Source organism: Oryzias melastigma, linkage group LG6, assembly GCF_002922805.2.
Source record: "Oryzias melastigma strain HK-1 linkage group LG6, ASM292280v2, whole genome shotgun sequence".
Classification (NCBI taxonomy): domain Eukaryota; kingdom Metazoa; phylum Chordata; class Actinopteri; order Beloniformes; family Adrianichthyidae; genus Oryzias; species Oryzias melastigma.
The window spans coordinates 14,884,110-14,904,140 of record NC_050517.1 but is presented as its reverse complement, the minus strand read 5'-3'; the positions used below and the strand labels follow the sequence as shown (position 1 = coordinate 14,904,140).

The window sequence follows — 20,031 nt, the reverse complement described above, 5'->3', positions numbered from 1 at the left end:
GAGAAGTTGAGTGCAAACTATTTCTGCTTAACTGTACATCAACTGACTTCTGAGAAATGCTTTACCTCACAACATACTCAATGAACTCCCACGTGGGCATTTTGGGCTGTACACACACACACACGTTGGACAAACGTTAAATAAATAAAACTGATGAATGACTTTTTTGCAGAAAAACGAAGACAGACAAGGATTTTATTTTGAAAGCAGGATGTTAAATCCTCCATATTTACCCTTCAACTGGGACAGAGTTTGCATTGCATGGCTGGAACAAAGGACACATACTGTGGAGCAAAAACAAGATTTGCAAGATGGGCCCCAATTTATGAGCTCAGCCCACATAACAAAATAACTCAAACTGTTCTTTACATTCCAGGGCACAGCAGGATCACTGAAATCGACCAATTTTCTGTGGAGCGACTTGATGAAATTTCACCTGTTGGGTTTAATAAAAACCCTCTTCCACTTGCTCTACTTAACTGCAGGTGCAATCGTGCCGTCTGGCTGAGTGGCTCTGCCTAAATGAGGCTGATGAACACGTGGGCCCCCCCCAATCTGCTCGGGAGCTGCCCCACTTTCTGCACGCGTGCCACAATTCTCCAGGTTAACAGCAATTCCAGGGTGAGAGATGGTAATTACTGAAGGTGTTGGTCTGCGATGCAAAAGGGGGAGCGAGGTGGGAGTGAAGCCTGGTAACTCGGGGAAAAGGCATTCACAGCACAGCAGCAGGAAGGTCTGTGAGAATGGCCTAGAACTAGAAAGGTCACAGACTGAAACTAAACTAGAGTAGGATGAGATAGAGATATCATCCCGATCTGGTGGTGTTTCAGAGAGCACTAAGATAAACTCCTGTTTGTCATACAACACGTGTTGAAAGGGCACCGTTTCGTTTACGGGTTCTAGCTGTGCGTCACACATTTTTCTGAGTCTTGAAAAATATGATTTGTCATGATAAACCGAAAAATTCTCATGGTTTTTTTATTTTGTCCCAACAGATTTCAGAACTCAAGATGCCCTCCACTAATATAGCATAATAGGCATCTAACTAGAGCTGGGCTTCACAGTTAAACTAGTAAATCCATTCAATTTTGAGTCATAGATTTGTTTAATTTCCAATTCAACATCATTTCTTAAAAAAAAATAAAAATAAAAAATAAAAAAAAAAGCAATTTAGTTGACCAACTTATGTTATAAAAAACACAATTTGTTAAACTTGGAAAAAAGTTTTTCACGTAACTGATTTAAACTGACAGGGGGAAACTTTCATTGTTAAAATTTACAATAAAGTCCCACTCCAATCGTCTTTTGATTTATTTTAAAAGGGCCATACCATGATTTTCTTAAGCCTTTCAGACTGAAGTATATACATCCTATATATGATCATATATTACGGATATAAGAAACACATTTTTTTTAATATTAGTTATATTTTGTGAGCTTTTTCCAACCCAGAAGTGAATTAACTCGATTCCTGAAGCTCCGCCTGCCTCTGCGTGTTGCTCACTTCATGATGTCCTCCTAGAGTCTGTGGCAGCGTCTCAGCATTTCTCCCCCGAAAATAATCCAAACTACTTCAAAGATGGATGCACATACGATATATATCTGCCTTTAGTCGGCCTTGGTCAGCAGATAACTTGAGGCCTTGAGATTGTAGTTTGTACTTAACAACTGCATATTTGTTTCAAACGCATTATTCCATCTACTCCTGATTTACGATAAAATGAATATATTCAGAAATCCAGTTGTAATTTTAAGTTTTTTTATATATGTCTTCCATCATGAGAAAAGTGCTACTAGAACATTTTAAAAACACCATTTTCATTTAAGTCTTTAAAATAATCAATAAAATGTTGTTATTGTCTTAAATATACAAGAAATCCATCTTTTCAAAAGGGATCATTGGATTAAATTAATCAAGATTGCATTTTTAAAGTAAAATCAATTCACATTTTCTTTTCAACCCAGCCCCGAGAGCAGCCACTCCCAAAATAAGAGCTCTTTTCTTTATCAGGCCGTTGGAAACAAAGAGCAAGATTGAAAGTGTAGATAATAATTGAGTTCTCAACCCATCATAGATAAACTACAAAAGGTGATTCAATCACCATCTTCATTAAAATAGACCCTTTGTTTCCCACAGGATGTGCGTCTCCCTTTAACATTTCAAGCCCCCCCCCACCCCATGCCCTACATAATACAGTGTATGACCAACACTGCGACCCATTTAACACAATCTGACCTCTTTACAAGGAATAGCATAAGAATCCATGTGGATCGGCCTCGATTTTAGCTTAAAGCCAAGCGTTGTGATGTTTTCTTTAAGGGGTTCGTTCGTTCATGAGACGCTTTGCTGAAAAAGTCATGGGAGTCAATAAATACCAAACAGATGCTGCTTATCTTGCGCTGTGGTGTGATCTGCTCATGCTCACTCTTAGATCAATAATCTAGTTAGTGGTTCAATATTTGATGCAAACTCAGACTGTAACGGCCGACCGCACCATCAGAAACGAGCAGCGCAGTGATTCAGCAGGAAGTCCTGCACTTGAGTGAAAGCTAAGAAATTATTTAGAATGAAGAGGGGAGGCAATGCAGAAGTTGGTTAACACTTCTGGGGTTGAGCTGAAGTTTGTTTTAGCCCAGGATAAGCAGAATGAAGAGAAAATGCATGTTTTTCTTGCTAAACCTGCTTTTCCTTCTTTTGAGATTGAACTATATCAGCACCACAGAGGTTTTCTGAGCAAACAGGAACTGTCCTGAGGACAAGGAAGTCATGTTTGTAAGAGCTTGCAGGCTCAGCTGTAATCTCTGGAAACCACAGTGCCGCCTCATGAGGCCGAACAAACAAATGCAAATAAAAGCACAGGTGCTTCTAGTGCTGTGCAGAAAATTTGATCCCAGCATCGATGAGATTGTAATGAAGCGCATGTGTCACTGGCTTGAGCATACAAAGCATGCCAGCCAAACGGAGGCTGGTACACTCGTGGGGATGGCACAAACCCGTCCCTTCAGCCCAGAACAGAACCGCATAGGGGGAGGACGCTCATTGGTATTCCCTCCAGCTGATCCAAATGGATACAGACACTCTCAAGCCAGGATTCACGCAGGGACATGGACTGAAAACCCGAGGCAGAGAGAGCATGACAGGGAGCAAATTTTTCAATTTAACGGAGAGCCTGAATGCCGCAGTGCCCCTCCGTTTTCTAATCTACATCCGACAGCAGCCTACAAACCCTTCTTGGGGCAAACAATCCGCCTCAGTGAAAGACAGCAGGAAAAAAAAAAAAAAAAAGAACCAGCAGTGCCGTATTTAAAAAAAAAGCAAATAACTATCAGGAAGTCACGAGAACAAATCCCCTGATCACCATGATCCTACAGACAAACAGGTCCAAACCTGAATCAATAACCCATTAACACTATCAGTGTCTCCCTGCTGAGTATTGAATGGGATTCAATTAAGGTAAACATGTAGACATATTCAACGTACTGATTCAGAACAAGAGGAAACGAGGTAATGATGTACGAGTGCTGCTGCAGATAAAAGGGCATCAACAACATGCCTTACCTCCTGTACTGACTCACTGCATTAAAAAGGCTATAACAGCTTTCATTTGTCCAGTAATTTGTGTCATTTTTATCTGATTAGATAAAAAATAAAATTCCGAAAACTGGACATTTACAGTCACAAGCATGAGTTGCGCAAATCTCCTTAGAGGCACTGTTCAGTAAAGACTTAAGTTTCAGGAACCAAGGAACAAAATCTTCAGCATTGCATCATTTCTGGCCTGTAACCAACCGGTATTATATCTGCTGAACAACAACTTTTTGAAGAGCAAACCTGACATGCAGTAGGAGGGAAAATATACAGCTGCATAGGCTGTGGTCGTAAAGCAACTCAACATAAATGACAATGTTTCCATCACTACTGATCTCTAGAACACCATAGTGTCATGACTCAACTCTTTCAAACATGGCATTTCTTATCACGCTGTACTTCAAAAGGACACATTTGAATTATTTAGTGTTGATCTAAAGAAAATGATTCCCTATTTCTTGCAGAGAAGGAAAAGAAACTTAGAGGTTAGGCAACCTTACAAGCATTTATCAAACATGGTAATAAGCTGGTGACCTAATGCCTTTATAGTTTAAAGCATTTATGTCTCCTTTAAAATATTATTACAAATTTATACAGTAAAATATGTCAGAACTTTAAGAAATACATCTATTTTTGTCTATATGTAAAGTTTTATTTTTAAAACAGACAAACATAAATGTTTATCCTTAAATTTGTTTGACACAAGCAGCAAATGTTATTTCAAGAACTTTAAAAAACATGAACTAGGCTTTAGTTTATGCACTAAATATTAATAACAGGAAGTGACTGATTGTTCTATATGACTAATAAGTACGCTCCAGATTTCCAGTCTGATTGCATTATTGTTTTTATGGCAGTCGCCCTGGCACACTTTTGTCATACAGGTTAAGTAAGGGTGGTGTTTGTTGTGTTGTCTCAGGTGTCATTGGGAAACCTTGATAAACCCACAACAGAGGTGAATGCTGCATCCACAGAAACATGGGGTGATATTTAAATACAAAATATAAACAATAAAGGGCAGAATTAGCTATTATTTTTGAGTGATGACTGTAATACATAATCTTGTTGGATCATCTTAGGTAGTTTGGTAGAAAGTTTTACTCCGGATTGTCTCAATAGTGTGTTTTATCCAGGTTGGGGACAGGCACAGGGAAACTATTCTTTGAATATTTTACCTATAAAAAACAAATTTTTATCATTTTCTGTTTATATTAATGCATGAACCTCTAGTTAAAATATAATAAAATAAAATCTCTCCTTGATGATATGCACTTGTCATGATTGTGCCCACCCTATGCTGACTTAAAGCCCTTTGTTTGGGCAGTTATGGAGCAGTGAAGCGGCGCAGCTGTTCGCTCCCACATGACGTGAACCTCAACCGGCAACAATGCATCGCTGGTACCGCGGAGGAGCAGAACTATGACGGCACGAGACACATTCACTCACCATCCGGCGGCTGAGGTGTTTCTCTTCTTCGGACAAACTTCGCACAGACACGTTAACGCCGGGCATAATAGCCCCCCCTCCCGCGAGTCGCCAGAGAGGAGCAAACGGTTCGTTACTTTGGCAACGGCTCTCGTCTCCAGCTGGCGTCTGAACCCATGTCGAGGTGGACGGTTTTTGTGTTTAACCCATTTGGTCCGCCTTTGGTTCCTCTTGTCCCGCCGTCTCCCGCACACCTTCTGTTCTGTGACAGCACTACGCAACGTACAACAACTAAGTGTGGCTGAGGCTCCGCCCCCTCGCCTCAGAGCAGAGGGGAAGGTGGAGGAGGCCCCAACTGTTTCGTCACGCGCGCCTTTCGGTGGAAGATAACTTGAGTCCATCCCCTCTTTATCGCGCCATTTCCTTCTTTTGTAACCCGGTACTCCCATCGATTTTCAGCGATATGTATCGTGAACGGTGTTTAAAACACATTCCATGTGTTTTTTAGTTAAATTTAGTTTTAGTTTTCACCTTTTTACATATTCTCTTTTTGATGTAAAGAAAATTTTGAGTTTTGAGTTTACTAATTATTTAAATTATTTTATTTTTAACTTGATTTTTACATAGGTAATGGCTTTGAGGTTGGTAATTAGCCCTAATATTAATATATGATGTCACAGTGCTGCACATTTTTTAAAAGACTGGCTTTATTTAAAATAATAATAATACATTTTTTTAAAAAACCAGACTATAGATAAATTTGGGACTTTTTTAACCATGCTCTCATGGTCAAAGGGCAAATGCTCCCTCCTGAAACCAACCTCTAGTGGTCAGTTGAGGAACTGCAACTCAAGATATTTTTTTTAGCCTTCTTTGCAGTTTACTTGCAAAAAAAAAATGTTATTAATAAATACCCCGACAAAAAGCATCAATACAATGATTTTAAAAAAATGATGTATCTCAAAGGGGGACTGGAGAATATGTCCAATCAATGAAATATTAGACAACACAATTGTAAAAAGTCCCAAACTCTTCCTCTTCTCTTCATTCCCTTCCTTTGTCATTTTGCAAAGCTATATCCCTGTAAAATATATATTTTCCTGTAAAACATTAGACTTTCTGTATTGTGGACGGCATTCTAAAACACCACTTTTCGACTCCTATCCAGTGTTCCATTTTTAAGGAGAGGTTTTCCAGCTTAACATGTTTTGCTACTGATTTAAATTCAAGTTAAAGTAATATTGCAAGTTCTTTAGGTTATTTGTTTATTTTAGCATGATTTAGTTAGTAATTATTCCTGGTATCTATGATCCCAATTATCATGTCCCAGTGACACACACTCCAAAAAACGTCTGCCTATATTTAAAATAAAATAAAATGCTTTGATAACCAGGCTGTACATACATTTATGACTGGTAGAAAGTTGGGACTTTTTTTTAACAATAGAGGCTGGTTTCAGCTTCTAGTGGTCATTTGAGGAACTTCAACCTTTGGTAATTCCTGTTTGATTTCAGATAAAGGCAAAATATAGGTGGATGTTTTAAAAGATGTTCCTTTTAATTATTTATTTACTTTGTTTGTTTTCTGCTTTCATTGTGGTTTACCTGTATAACATCATAAACAGTAAGCATTTTCCCCCCATAAGTTTTTTAAGTGTTTAAGTGCTGCCCAATAATAGATAGGTGGTGCTCAAATGCAGCAAGAATCTCAATTATTGCATTTTTTTTTGTAAAACTCTATCCCTTAATGACAGAGACACTGTCACATTTATAAAGTAAATCAGAATTATTATTTCAGATTTAATCAGAGAAGCTTAAAACAAATGAATAGTGTCTCTGCAGACATTTTAGTCAAGAACTTGCACCAAATCAATTTGTGCAAAAAGGAAAAAAATACTTAATGAGTTTTTTATTGTCAGATTTCTGGAGTTTAGTGGTGACTAGAAAAAAAAATATAGGCATAATTTAAGGTGTTTCATCTGGAAAAACGGGAATAATTATTACATAGAAGGAATAGAAATCTTAATTAAATTCCATGCTAATGACTCATAAAGGCGTTTAAGTTCTTCAGAATGTTTTGTAACACTTCCACAGACACTCACACAGGCAGCCAAACACAGCGAGTCCATGGGAACAGTCCAGTCTTTGATTTCACTCCCATTTGTTCGGCCTGGAATGAACTAATCCACCTTAGCCATGAACACAAAAGACCAATGTTGCATCACAAATCCCTCAGCCTTTGCAGCTACAATCTGTGTTATTTTTGCTTTTCTGGATTGCATAGATGGCTTATGAACAGATAAGAGAACCGGCTCATTGAACGAAGACTGTAGGTTCTCTCATTTTTGATTCGTATCAACATCTGTGGTTCAAATCACAAAGTCAGCAATGGTGTGCAAACACCATCAAAGACACTTCCCCCTCGACGGACTTCCAGAAACAGCAGCGTTTATGTGCTCATCAAGTTTTAATACCACTATCAGTTGTTTTAATTAGCTAGATATGCTCACAGTGTGACTGCAGCAAAGAACAGCTTCAGAGACGCGTCTTCTGTTCTGCAGGGCTGTGATGAAAAATTCATCAGCTAATAACAAAAGCTGAAAGTCTGATCCCCTGTAAAGCATCCTGGGACAATTTCCACAGTGATGTTACTTGACACGAAATCCACAACAAGGAGCAAGAGCTGGATGCAAATTTTGAATTATTAATCCCACTACATGTGAACGGTCACTGTTAATAGAAATAGAAGCATCTTCTTAGAAGCCTAATACCTTATAACGTTCCTGTAGTATGTTGCTGTTACCAAGAATAGCCTACTCTTGGTGTTACCTGTCAAAACTTTTGGAATAACAAAGACGTTTCTTTGAAAAGTTTACATTCAACTCCAGAAAACTCAAGGGGGGTTAAATTTGGATGCTTTTTTTTCCCCGTTTAATTTTTTAAATATCTTTTTATTGTAGTTCCTGCTATCCAAATTGAACAAAAATTTTTGTCAATTTAATAGTAAAAACCCAGAAAAAAAATGGCTATTTGTTTCCCCAGAGTTTAGTCGCAGAATTTTGAGTAAAAAATTATAATCGTTTTTTTCACCATCAACTTTTATGTTAAACTCTCCCGAAATAATCTTTACTGTAGATCTGATATATTTGGTTCGACTATAAAAATAATAATAGACTATCTGTATGTAAATTAAAAAAAAGCAATTTTTAGTCCAAAAAGAGTATAAAGGCAGTACTTACTACCAATTTTTCTCCAAAATTGTATCTGAAATTCTTAAATTATTCAGCTTTTATGCACTCAGGCTTAAAATGTGAGCTATGTTTCACAATTGATGTGATTAAATGTGTTTTTCACCACTATAAGGCAAAGGTGTGTCAGTCAGAGGTATGCTACATGAATATAAGTAATTGCTTTGTCAATGTGAACTGATTGTTGCTATTAACCGATACTTTTTTAAATAAATATACAAACACTCAAGAAAACGACCACCTCCCTCACTTTTTTTGGATTTATAGGTACTGACAAATCTCAAAGAATAAAAAAATAAAACTCATCTTGTTCAACTTTTATTTGGCGAAATGAATAGGAAGCTTGAGTGAAATAAGTCACAAATGTGATTGAAAAATGTCTTTTTCTCATTGTCTATGACTGTTTTCTTGTTATGATGTGTTTACATTCACTTTTCTTCATCCATATGATTTCATAAAATGATGGAATCCACAAATAACCAAGTGCTTTTCGCTTACAGATTCCTTGGTGTGTCGTATTTACATATCTGTTGTTCCTTCAGAGGCCAAAAATTAACCTGATTGATTCAGCCGGTCCCTTAGGGGTTGCAAAACATCCATGCAATTAAGGTTAGAACCTTTCAAAAAATTCACATTAAAGTTTTTTTTTCTTATTATTACTCAAACATAATAATTAAAAAATATGACCATGTAGGAAAAGCAATGCAAAAAAAAAACAAACAAACCATGCAGATTTGTTTTCTGTACAAACCAGATCTTCAGAAAAGACAGGCTTGGAGGCAATGAAGCATAAAATACTATACAATAAAAAGTACAATCTACTATGCAGGTTTCAAGGTTTTTCCTGGACGATCAGAGGCTGGGAGTCGGGTTTGGTACTGGAGTTTATCTTTAGCGTGAGCTGTGCTCTACCAAATCGACTAAGAGGTTAAAGGAAAAAAATCGTTTTAAAGATGATGTGACACAACTATAGCAGGTTTATGGAACTGTTCAATCACCTGCTGAGCCTGTCGGGAGTTAGGGAGGGTCTTTTTTTTTCGTCGCCCCTTCCATGTTTCTACCACAAATGACACGACTGGTCAGACGCCGGACACCGTTTGACTATTGTAATCCGTAGACTCCATTTTGAGAATGTAAGGGATGATGCTGTCGATCTGAACGTTTCCGATAAGCCCGGCGAAAAACAGCTCCTCGGTCACAGCTGCGCTTATCAGCCTGAGGGCAGGAAGACGCAGCAACAGCTTGGATAACCTAGGAAGCAATGACCGGGGAGAGGAGAAACACAATTCAGACACGCACAACAACGATCTATCCTGTATAGAGCGCAAGGGTTTTATTCAACAATTGCTTTTCTTAATATACAAACCGATAAGAGTCTTCAGGATAGGTCCTGGTTATATAATCTTGCAGCTCCGTGTAAGCTTTTTCCTGGAACATTTCTATCTGTGGTATATCATCTATGCCTGGGTGATCTGCCACAAAGAAATAAATAATATACATTCAGTTTAAAGACAGATCTCCGTCTTGAAAACTCTCCGTTTCCACACACCGGGACTAAAAAGAACGATGGCTTTCAGGTAGGCGTATTCGTACGCATCAGGGGACAGTTTGGTCATGCTGTTGCAGAACTCCTGCATCCTCCATATGTGCTCCATCACAAGTTTGCCTCTTTCTGGGGACAGTTTTTCTGTATGGAAAGAGTTAAGTAGAATTTATTGGAAGCTATAAAACAAAGAATATTCATTGCAAACATTTTTTTTTCTTTTTAATTACACTACATCAAATCTTGCGAGAGGCTAAAAGCAGCTCTTACCTTCCTGTAAGCTGGTCTGCAGATGGCTGATAATGGCACCGAGGATGGTACCAACATTCATAACGTTGGAGCACTGTGCCAGACCCAGGGCAAAAAGTTCATTCCAGCAAGCTTTTATCAAGTTAATGTCATTATCTTGACCACTGAAAAGAGCAGAGAAGGTAATCTGATTACAAAGGATGGAAACAGCAGGAACAATGTGCGACAGCAATCTGGCAGAAGACGCTATTTACATACTTAAATCACCTATAACACACAATCAAATAATGACAAATTAAGACTTTATGTAGTAAATGCAACAAATTCAAGTTAGTTGCATCTAAGTTTGACCCAAAATAGGGAAAAAATATTTTAATTGTAGCTACATTTTTTTTAGATCAGATTTGTGTTTGCGTTCACTTATTTTATATATCTTATCTTTAAACTGTTTGGTTATCTTTTCTTTAACTGTCCAAAAAGACAAAAAAGAAGAAAAAAAAAGTTGAAAAATTGTTGTGCAATTCAAGAATTAGCTTACTGCACGAACTCACCCAAAAAAAGTTAGAAATAATAATACATAATAGATAATATTCATTTTCAACTCAATCCAACATGCTTTGTAGATCAAGCATCACAAACAACAATGTGAAAAGAACCTAGGATCTAAAGGACACTACAATAAGTTTCATGTGTTTGACGAAAAACATTTCAGAAAAAAAGGCTTAAAGATTAGAAGAGTCCTCTTACGCAAGGGTTTGAAAGGCAGGTATGGAGCGTGCCCAGTGCATAGACAGAAACAGTAGCCGCGATGCAGACTCACAGATGTAGTTAACATTGAGGTACTCTGGTACAGGCAAAGGCATCATGAGCTGTGGAAACAAGGATTACAGGAAAACTGTTTTTTAAAATGCTGATCTGAAAAAATAATTTAAATTAAAGGTGGTAACTCTGATCAATTATTGTGTTTTTGCCTTGAAAGGGATATGATTTTCAGAGAGTAAAGATCCCTCCAGTTCCACTACGGGGCCCGACTGGTCTCCTGACATCAGCTGCATCGTGGCCTCCAAGGACTCTCCTGCTGAGCTGTCACAGGGATGCAGGACTTTAGCCAACGTGTCAAAGGCTCTAAGGATGGAAAACACAATAAAAGATAACATTTTTAATTCTCATAATCCTGGTAAAAGCTTTTGTCTCATCTTTTTTTCTATTAAGATTTGAACTTTGAAAGTTTAAACAAGAGAGAAAAGAGTAAAAATGTTCTTGTCTGTCTGAGAAAAGTGCATAAAGTGTGTAGTGAGGAGTTTTAATGCCTTAAAACATGAAGATTTCACTGGTTATTTATGAAACGTATCTCCTGTGATCAATGAGAGAACACTGAAAACATACACAGACTAAAAAGCCATTACATGTTTGTGTTTTGCTATGACAGCTCTCACCTTGTGATATCATTTGCGCTTTGATCATCACCCTGGATGTCTGTCATTGAACTGTCACCGTTGCTCAGAGTTTCAGCTCCTAATAGGTCACTGCCGCTGTCGTTGGACTCCCTCGTCTTGTTGATGTGAGCAAGCGATGTAACTACGTTTGCCAGCGTCCCCAGATCCCCCTGGGATGGGTCATCCTGTACAGAAAGAGAAACAAATGTTAGACATGAACTGCAGTGCATTCTGAATTATTTATTTAAAAAGATAGAAATCTTTGTTTTTCAATTAAACTCATGACTGTGTGATAATTTTTGGATCTATAAAATCCATCACAGAAACATGTGATTATTAGTTTTCCAAATGATAATGACTGTCATTTACACTGAGTAATTAGAAAGATCATACAAAAATATAATTTGCATAATAATTTGGACTGGGATATAAAAGGCTAACAAACAAATGGATTTGTTCAGAAATACCTTTTCAGACGAGGCTGGAATCAAGATGGTGTTTTCCAGCTTTGGGAAGGGTTGTTGGATGTTAAGTAACATGCTTGACTCAAGTAAACTTGTGGACCTAAAGTTAAAGATTTGACAGTTTATTATAACATTTATCAAAAAAGTTTGTTGTTTATGCAAGTACAGCCTCACAGATCATTTGCATTTATTTGATACAGGTGTTAAACATGGATAATTTTTGGATTTTTTTATAGATAGATGGTTTTTTGTATGCTTCAAGTAAACTGCTAAGTGGTGTAAGTGTATTATGTTGGAGTACATGGCACATACCTTGCAGTCTCCTTGTCAGACACAAAGGTAGGTGTAGCAGCCAGAGGGCTACACAGGTTTTTGCGAATGTAGATCTTTTCTGTTGAAGCTGCACAGTTCACGGATTTTTCTCTGGTGGCAACTTCTACAGGCTTTCTTTCGCACTGAACGGCTAAAAAGACCAAGAAAAGGACAATTTCAGACATTAACCTCGGGGTTAATTAGCACATGAATAAAAGTGAATTAGTGTCTTACAATCTTGCTTCATTCCCAGAGCTATGCATCGCTGCAGTCGACAGTACTGACAGCGGTTTCGGTGCAGCTTGTTAATGGCGCATTCTCCTGAACCCCTGCACGTGTACACCAAGTTCTTCCTTATGCTGCGCTTGAAAAAGCCCTTACAGCCCTCACAGCTGACTGCTCCATAATGACGCCCTAGGAGCAAAAGCAAAGAATCGGTGAGGTTATGATATCCACATTTATTTAAGTAAATCACTTATTTAAAAACTTTTACCTGACGCCTTGTCGCCACAGACAACACAATACTCCACAACAGGCTTGGCAAGAGATTGATCTGTGCCTTCAGTAACAAACTGAAGAACAACACAAAATCAGAAGAATTCAACGACAGGGTTAGACCTTGCACAAATTTGAGACAATTTTCAGGAAAAAGTCAGCAAAATCTTCACACAGTACCTGAATCTGCTGTCCCGCCAGCTCAGGGGCAGCAAATAAGAGCTGATTAACTCCAGATCCATCTGGAGTATGAAGAATGACCTTGTTCGGTGAGCCTTCCTGCTTGGCCAGAATCACTTTGCCACTGGAGGAGTAGTCAGCATTTGCTAAGATAAACTGCTGTTTTCCAGGGGAGGGCGGCTCTATGGCAGTGACGATCTGGATCTTCTGTCCAGTCTGCTGATCGGTTACAATCTAATGAAAAAAAACATCCAAAACAGAAGATTTATTGTTTGTTTACAGTGAAAAAACAAGATTGTGCTTCCGCCTATCAATCTATTTAACCATAATAACAGACTGTAAATAGAGCAAAGCATTACCTGGATTCGATGTCCCAAAGCTATGCTGTTGTCTGAAGACACAAGCTGTATCCTCTGAGTCTGTCCATCCATCCTGATTTTACACACACCTTCCTCTATTGCCCCTTCACATCAGTGCAACCTGAGACGCAACAAAGATCAATTATTGGGACACATTTGTAGTGTGTCATACCTTGCAAGTGGAAAAAAATAGTTATGGATGATAACAAAAAAACTAAAACAGTGACATGCTCAATGGAGTTGTGACATTTAACAAATGGAGTCATAGATTGGAAATTAGATCCAAGCATGTATATAAAGTTGAACTGATCATATATTATTTAAAATATATTGTTTTGTATAAACAGAATTAGAAAATAATTAATAGACAATGTTTAAAACAGAAGATAAATAAAAGCATCACAAAATTGTAAATGTTGTACAGACTAATATTCAATTTTTATATATCTTTGATATATCTAATCATCTTTTAATATATTTTAAAAGGGTTCCGAATGTTTTTTTAATTATGATTGTCATTTTTTAGCCAAAATTTTTAAAAACCTGTGTTGTTTTCTAAGATAGTTTCTGCAGAGCGGCAGGAGTTCATAAGAAATTTGTCTCCGAGTTGTGGACCACTGGCATGGAGAAAGCCTGCACAAATTCCCATCATTCTTCTGTTTACACTCCCTCGCTAGCTCACACCCCCTAAGAACCCCAAACAAAAATTACTGGTGCAACAAAAATGACAAGCAATCCAATCATACAGTTTTGAGCCAGATGGAAGTTCAGACGAGGAAAACAAAGACGTACATGGATCTATTTGTCTATAGATGGATGTATCTGAATAGAACGGAATAGGGAAATTATGGCCCTCCGATTGTAGAATCTACATCTCTGTTACAATCTTTTTCAAACAGCATTTTTTCATCTTTTTCTAATTCAAGATTTGATTAAAGAAATACTATATGTCCCCCTCTATGAGAAAAATGCTACAGGAACATGTTAAAAGCATCAAAAACATACTTTTTATTGGAGTGGGTCTTTAACCCTAAATAAGAAATAGTTTATAAACAGACTGCAATTCGGTAATTTAATGACATTGCCATCATATTAAACTATGTATATAAGGAGAATTGGGAACATGTGGATAAAATAAAATGACACATAATATGTATATGACTCCACAAAGTGGAATCATGTATAATCACTCTTAATCTAGTGCTGAATTTAATCAAGAATAAAATATTTCCCTCTTAAATCGTACAGCTTAGCAATATTAGCAATAACTGTAACCAGCGAAAATAGTTTTACTATTTCTGGAAAATGCTTGAGAACCAGTCGCATTTTGATAAAAATAAATAAAATATTTGTCCATAAGAACCGGGTGTTTAAACGCATTTAATCAGTAGTTTCTATTAAATAAGAGTGAATTTTTCTGGCCTGAGCTAACAAATGACGCTGGGACTAGCGTATGATCATTTCAAGCTAAATATCTCTGTAATACATCAATTAACACACGGGTGGGACACCGACAAGACAGCGAGACACAACGGACTGACTGCTACGAAAATCGATACGGAAGATAAAGGTATTTCTTTTCCTGTGGGTGAAAGGTCAACATTGAAGGGTTAAAGCATGCTAGGGTTCAAGGCCCGTCGCGCACACTCGCAGAGATAACGGCTGTACTCCGGTTCTGGCATTCGGGCTAAATTTGCTCAAACAATGGACTTCCACCACGGTGGGCATTTTAGAAAAGCATACGATAGTTTCATTCTGCGATGTGTTTAAGAAAGCTCATATCCACCATTTTCATTTGCGCGTTAGTTTTAGTAATCAGCGTTAGCATAGTAGCTAACGAAAGCACCATTAGCTTAACGCGAGTTTGACAGCTAACTAGTTCGCCTGGGCAATGCGGTTACATTTAACAATCATGCATTAACAAACAAATTGCGTATCACTTTAGTAATAACTTGGAATTTATATTACAACGGTACCTACTTTCTGAACGTAATTTTAATTACCGAGTTCTGGACGATGATGCTAACAGGCTAACCTAGCTGTTTGCTATGTTGTAGCTAGTGGCAGCTTCGCTGCTGCAAACCACCTTCCTTCCTGTTTTACGGGCAGCTCTCCATAATTAACCTCTTCTGCTTAAACCATTGGGAAAGAGTGCTTACCTTGTTTTTAAAATATATTTATAGATTAATTTCGTTCAATAAATTAATAATAAAAAAATCTGCAGTTGTGGGAGGGTCAGAGTTCGTGACCTTTCTTTTTTTTTTTTACATTAGTAAAAAAAAATTCATTCGCATGCGCATGCGCACTCTGGTGGCTGCAGTGTTTTTGTTCTAGCAGCTACAACCATAGAAATGATGCGCCAATAGATATTAGAAAAATAAAATTTGTTGTCCGGTTTCAAACGGTGCAACGTTTTTATGGTATTCAACCATGAATGATTTAATTGGGGGGGGGGCAAATACAACTGTTTATAAATACTGCATTTAAAATAAGTTGTATTTAAGCATTTAATTCCAATTTATCCAGTTAAAGAAACTAAAACGATTTTAAATAAACATGGAAGAATCCCGTGTTTTTTCTGATCAAGTATGAAGACCATTTTTATTTATTTTAACATAAATCATACATTTTGGTCGGATTGGGAAGAATTTATAATCACAAAATTAAATGTAGATATCCAGATAAATATACTTGATGTCTTAATATATTTCAAATTACATTTTTTTCCTTAATAAATATTTTGTTGTTAATCTTTTTGTTTTATTTTGAAATTCCATATTCACACTTACTTGTTTGAATGGGTTCCATCTTGACTTTAAATCATATTTCAAAATGTTAGATCACATGCAAAATATAAGGATTACGAGAAAATGTCATCCTTTTAATGGAACTATATATATATATATATTGTATCTTCTATAAGAGTGTAAACTTCTGTATTGTAAATATTGATTTTTTTGTTGTGTTTTACCTATTTTCTTGTGACTATATGACAATAAATTTTGTTTTTAAAAAAATAGTTGCTTTGTGTTTTATATTTGACAAACCTTTGTTATTCATGTAGTTTTATTGGAATTCCTTAAAAACGCATTTCCTCGTGCATTTTGGTCATTATAGCCCATGTGTGAAACAAAAACAATTGAAAGATGTAATGTCATGTTAAAAACAGTAAATAAAGAAATATGCATTTCCATAATGTCTTTTGTTTTTTTTACTATGAGCACCTTTTTACATAAAACAACTTTGCTGTACAAAACTTTGTAGTTCCATTACAATATTGTTGTGCAATGTTGAAGACCTATAATCAAAAATCAGTTATGCTTTTATACAGTGTGTTTCAGTTTTGTCTACAGTTATCGACCAGAGTTCTTTCAATCAACAATCTAAGTTCACCATGGCACAAAATCCAATTTTTTCTTTTCTATGTTGATTTTCTATAATGCTTGCTCCAACAACTATTCTCTCTTAAGTGCAAAAAGGTAAAACTAATGCATATTTGTTTACACAGCTTTGATACATGCCTTCTACAAGTCTAGTTATCCATGCACATACATGTACACTTTGAATCAAATAAAAGATCTATAAACAAGAAAACTTTACAAGTTTGCAATATTGCCATGCATTTACGGTAGCAACGGGAAAAAAAATCCTTGCAACTCAAAAAAACTGAAGCTGCATTTCAGAATACATGCAACCTCAGCAGTTTTCACACATTCTTGAACAATCAAATCTGTGCAACGAAAATCTAAGATGAAAAAAAAAAAATTAAAATATAAGGGAAAAAAACAAAATCATAAAAGTTTAAATAACTTCAGATTACTTCATTGTTGCTACTTATTTTAGGGCTAAAATACCATCAATTGTGGTTACAGGGCTACACTTCAATGTCTCGCTTTTCCACAAAACGTTTATATCTACAAAGTAACAAATAATGCAACTGAATAAAAGTGTTTTGTTAATTCAAATCAAGTGAGCATCACGGACAGCTGCAGACATCGTTCACAGGATGGTGGCTTCTTTGAAAGAGTTGATCCATCTGTGAAAAAAACAAATAATAGTATTTTTATGATGTCATTTCAACAGTTTCATCTTTTTTGCCATCTTACCTTTGAACTGTTTGGACATCATCAGCTTTAAAATTGTAATAGAGAGTGTTTTTGTGAAAGAGTCTAAACTGCAGCTGCTGTGCAGAATCATATTTCAGCACGAATCCCAACAGAGGCTGACTCTCCATGGCTGCAACATCCTGCAAGACAGAACCACGAGGATCCTCAAAGTCATCCTTCTTGGTCCAAGTAGAGGAAGATACTAAGCCTCTCCTGCAAACGGAGGCCTTACCTCACTTGCAGCGTATGTGTAAAGGACTTTATCTTTGATGACGAACCACAGTCTCTTCCACTGCTTTTTTTTATGCTTTGACCTTTGCAGATATCCACTCATGGAAGAGTCATCCGTGTTTGCCGACACCTGAAACAAACAAACCCCCTTTGGTAAGTTTTACAATCATGAAACCGAAGCTTTAGAGCATTTGGGTCAAAGTCAAGGCCCGGGGGCCAGATGTGGCCCGCCGCGTGATTATAACCGGCCTGCCAGATTATTTCATATTTTTCTTATTAACGGTCTGATGTTATCTTGCGCTGCTAACATATTACAACACATTTTCAATCTCAAATCCTCACATGTTGGGTGTCTCCAACTTGTTTTTTTACGTACACTTAAATGAAGACTCCCCAGCCTCTGTGCCAGAAACTGATACCGGTCTGGTACTGGGACATGGAATATACAGGTATCCTAACCCTAACCTTAGCCCGGTACCAGACAGTCAGTACCAGATGTGGACCAGGCTATTGTTAGGATACTGGTACTGGACAAGGTTCGGTCCCCATTAAAAGTTACGTTTTTAAAAGTTTTGCGATATGTGACCATAGTTTTTAGGATAAGCAGAAAGGAAAGGTAATCAGATAATGTTGTTTTAAAATATACTCTTAAAGTCCCACTTCAATTATCTTTTGATCCATTATAAAAGCGTTTCCAGTGGTCTTTTAGCTATGTTTATGCCATTTTTAGCCTAAATAAAAAAAAAAAAAAAAACTTATGTCGTTTTCTAGGACATAGTTTCTGCAGAGCGGCAGAATTTTATCAGAAATTTGTCTGAGTTGTGGATAGGACTGTTGGGATGGAGCAACGCCGCCCCCCCTTACCCTCTCCTATTGCTAAGACCTCACAAACAGAGACCTTGAAGCCCACTTAACATATTTTCTGCAGCACAATCTTTTTAAAGCTGTATTTTTTTGTCTGCTCCTGATTCACAACAATTTGAATAAGTAAATACTCAGACATTTAATTTATTTTTAACTTAATTTTCTTTATACATGTCCTCCAGCATTAGAACAATCCCACTAGAACATGTTAAACACACTAAAAAACTGTTTATTTATCAGGGTGGCTCTCAAAAGTATCTGGGTATGATTATTTTTGTTATAGTTTTATTTATATAAAAAAATGCAGACTGATTTAAAAAGAACTAAAAATCTAAAGCATTCTGCTAATATTTAAAGACTTAAATTGAGAATTACTGATCCTACAAAGAATTTATTATCTGTAGTAGGGTTACAGCAAAGCCTTTTTCTTCACTTTTCACACGTTGTATGTCTTCTCTCTGAATTGCAGCATAGAAAATATGAACTGGAGGACTTTAAATGTTGTAGAACAGCTATGCTGCTGAGATTAAGGCCTGTAATAAAGGCAAGACTGGACTTAAACCCACCCCAAATCATCAGTTACCTCTTTGAGAGCTGCAGGTTTTCTCTTCTGCTTCTTTTGAAACGTCATGCTAGATTTGACTCCAGGAGACAGAGACAAAGTGTTGTCCAATTCACCTGACCAAAAAGAACAAAAAGAGTCATCTCACACACAAACAAAAGCTTGTACCTGACACATGTCAATGTCGCAGACAATGATGTTGTGTTACACTCAAGGTTGAAAACAACCAGAAAAGAGGGCTGGACCTACGTTTTAGTGTTTGGAAACAAAGGTCACACACTCGATCTGACTTTTTCAGGTATTGAAGGTAGTGTCTGTTGGAGGAGCAGCCCTGGCACACCACCTGATGATGGGACGGTAAAGCAAAACAAAGTGGTTAGCATGCATGTGAGTATTGCATCAACCAATATCAGAAATACATTACACAATCACATTAAACCAACAAAATCGCAATCTCTGATCCTTCCAAATACTCTTATATATTAATCAGAGCAGAGAAGAGACACTAATTTCAATTTCTTCCTAATTCAAACATACTAGCATACTAAAAGCAATGCAAACTGACAGATTTCTCTGACTGCAGTTCCTTTTGTGACTTTATGACACCTTTACTGGAGCATGCCGCTCCACCAGATTAGTGGGAGCTACGGGAAAACAAAGGGAAAAAAAAGAAAGTTTTTCAAATGTTAAATATTCCACCTCGTCTTTCTGGAAATAGATACAAGGTGAAAGTTAAGCAATTCTTCACCACCTTCATCCTTCAAGGCAAAAACAGTAAACAGGCCGAGTGTTGAAAACAAACACAGAGCAGAAGAGTCTCTGTGCAAACAGCCAAATGCTAAAGACACTGATTTTGTTCATTTTTTTTATACAAATACTTGAATGAAATCCTTGAACGAACACTTACATTTATTGACTGATAATACTGACAACATTTTTACCCATTTTTTTTCTAATTAATTAAACAGT

At 37.0% G+C, this 20,031-nt stretch overlaps 3 protein-coding genes and 1 long non-coding RNA gene across 6 annotated transcripts in view; 1 reads left to right on the top strand and 3 right to left on the bottom strand.

Annotated features, from left to right (window-relative positions):
• The window catches only part of LOC112152267 (transmembrane and coiled-coil domain protein 3), a 13,497-nt gene extending 8,097 nt beyond the window's left edge, over nucleotides 1-5,400 (bottom strand). The window contains exon 1 of the mRNA XM_024281732.2: nucleotides 5,036-5,400. Within this exon, the coding sequence (XP_024137500.1) occupies nucleotides 5,036-5,101 (66 nt within the window). The 5' untranslated portion in view covers nucleotides 5,102-5,400. The remainder of the gene's footprint in view (nucleotides 1-5,035) is intronic.
• LOC112152268 lies at nucleotides 4,893-11,225 on the top strand. Its single transcript, XR_002920272.2, has 2 exons — nucleotides 4,893-5,142; nucleotides 11,033-11,225. It is a non-coding gene; the product is annotated as an uncharacterized LOC112152268 (long non-coding RNA).
• nr2c1 (nuclear receptor subfamily 2, group C, member 1) lies at nucleotides 8,564-15,688 on the bottom strand. Of its 3 annotated transcripts, none has more exons than XM_024281730.2 (14): nucleotides 15,459-15,688; nucleotides 13,300-13,420; nucleotides 12,941-13,174; nucleotides 12,759-12,837; nucleotides 12,500-12,679; nucleotides 12,266-12,416; nucleotides 11,957-12,053; nucleotides 11,490-11,674; nucleotides 11,025-11,178; nucleotides 10,801-10,922; nucleotides 10,075-10,217; nucleotides 9,811-9,948; nucleotides 9,628-9,733; nucleotides 8,564-9,512 (listed from the first exon to the last, which is right to left on the bottom strand). In XM_024281730.2, the coding sequence occupies exons 2-14, from the start codon at nucleotides 13,369-13,371 to the stop codon at nucleotides 9,341-9,343; spliced, it is 1,833 nt and encodes a 610-aa protein (XP_024137498.1). In that variant the 5' UTR covers nucleotides 13,372-13,420; nucleotides 15,459-15,688; the 3' UTR covers nucleotides 8,564-9,340. The 3 variants fall into 3 exon arrangements, with proteins under 3 accessions (XP_024137498.1, XP_024137499.1, XP_024137496.1); XM_024281731.2 differs by lacking the exon at nucleotides 15,459-15,688 and adding an exon at nucleotides 15,303-15,438; XM_024281728.2 differs by lacking the exon at nucleotides 15,459-15,688 and adding an exon at nucleotides 15,280-15,433.
• An 804-nt stretch (nucleotides 15,689-16,492) lies between these two features.
• LOC112152841 (FYVE, RhoGEF and PH domain-containing protein 6) overlaps nucleotides 16,493-20,031 on the bottom strand; it is a 16,749-nt gene continuing 13,210 nt past the window's right edge. The window contains exons 17-21 of the mRNA XM_024282638.2: nucleotides 19,312-19,405; nucleotides 19,084-19,178; nucleotides 17,638-17,766; nucleotides 17,406-17,545; nucleotides 16,493-17,335 (exon numbers count right to left, since the gene is read on the bottom strand). Coding sequence (XP_024138406.1) covers nucleotides 17,299-17,335; nucleotides 17,406-17,545; nucleotides 17,638-17,766; nucleotides 19,084-19,178; nucleotides 19,312-19,405 — 495 coding nt within the window. The 3' untranslated portion in view covers nucleotides 16,493-17,298. The remainder of the gene's footprint in view (nucleotides 17,336-17,405; nucleotides 17,546-17,637; nucleotides 17,767-19,083; nucleotides 19,179-19,311; nucleotides 19,406-20,031) is intronic.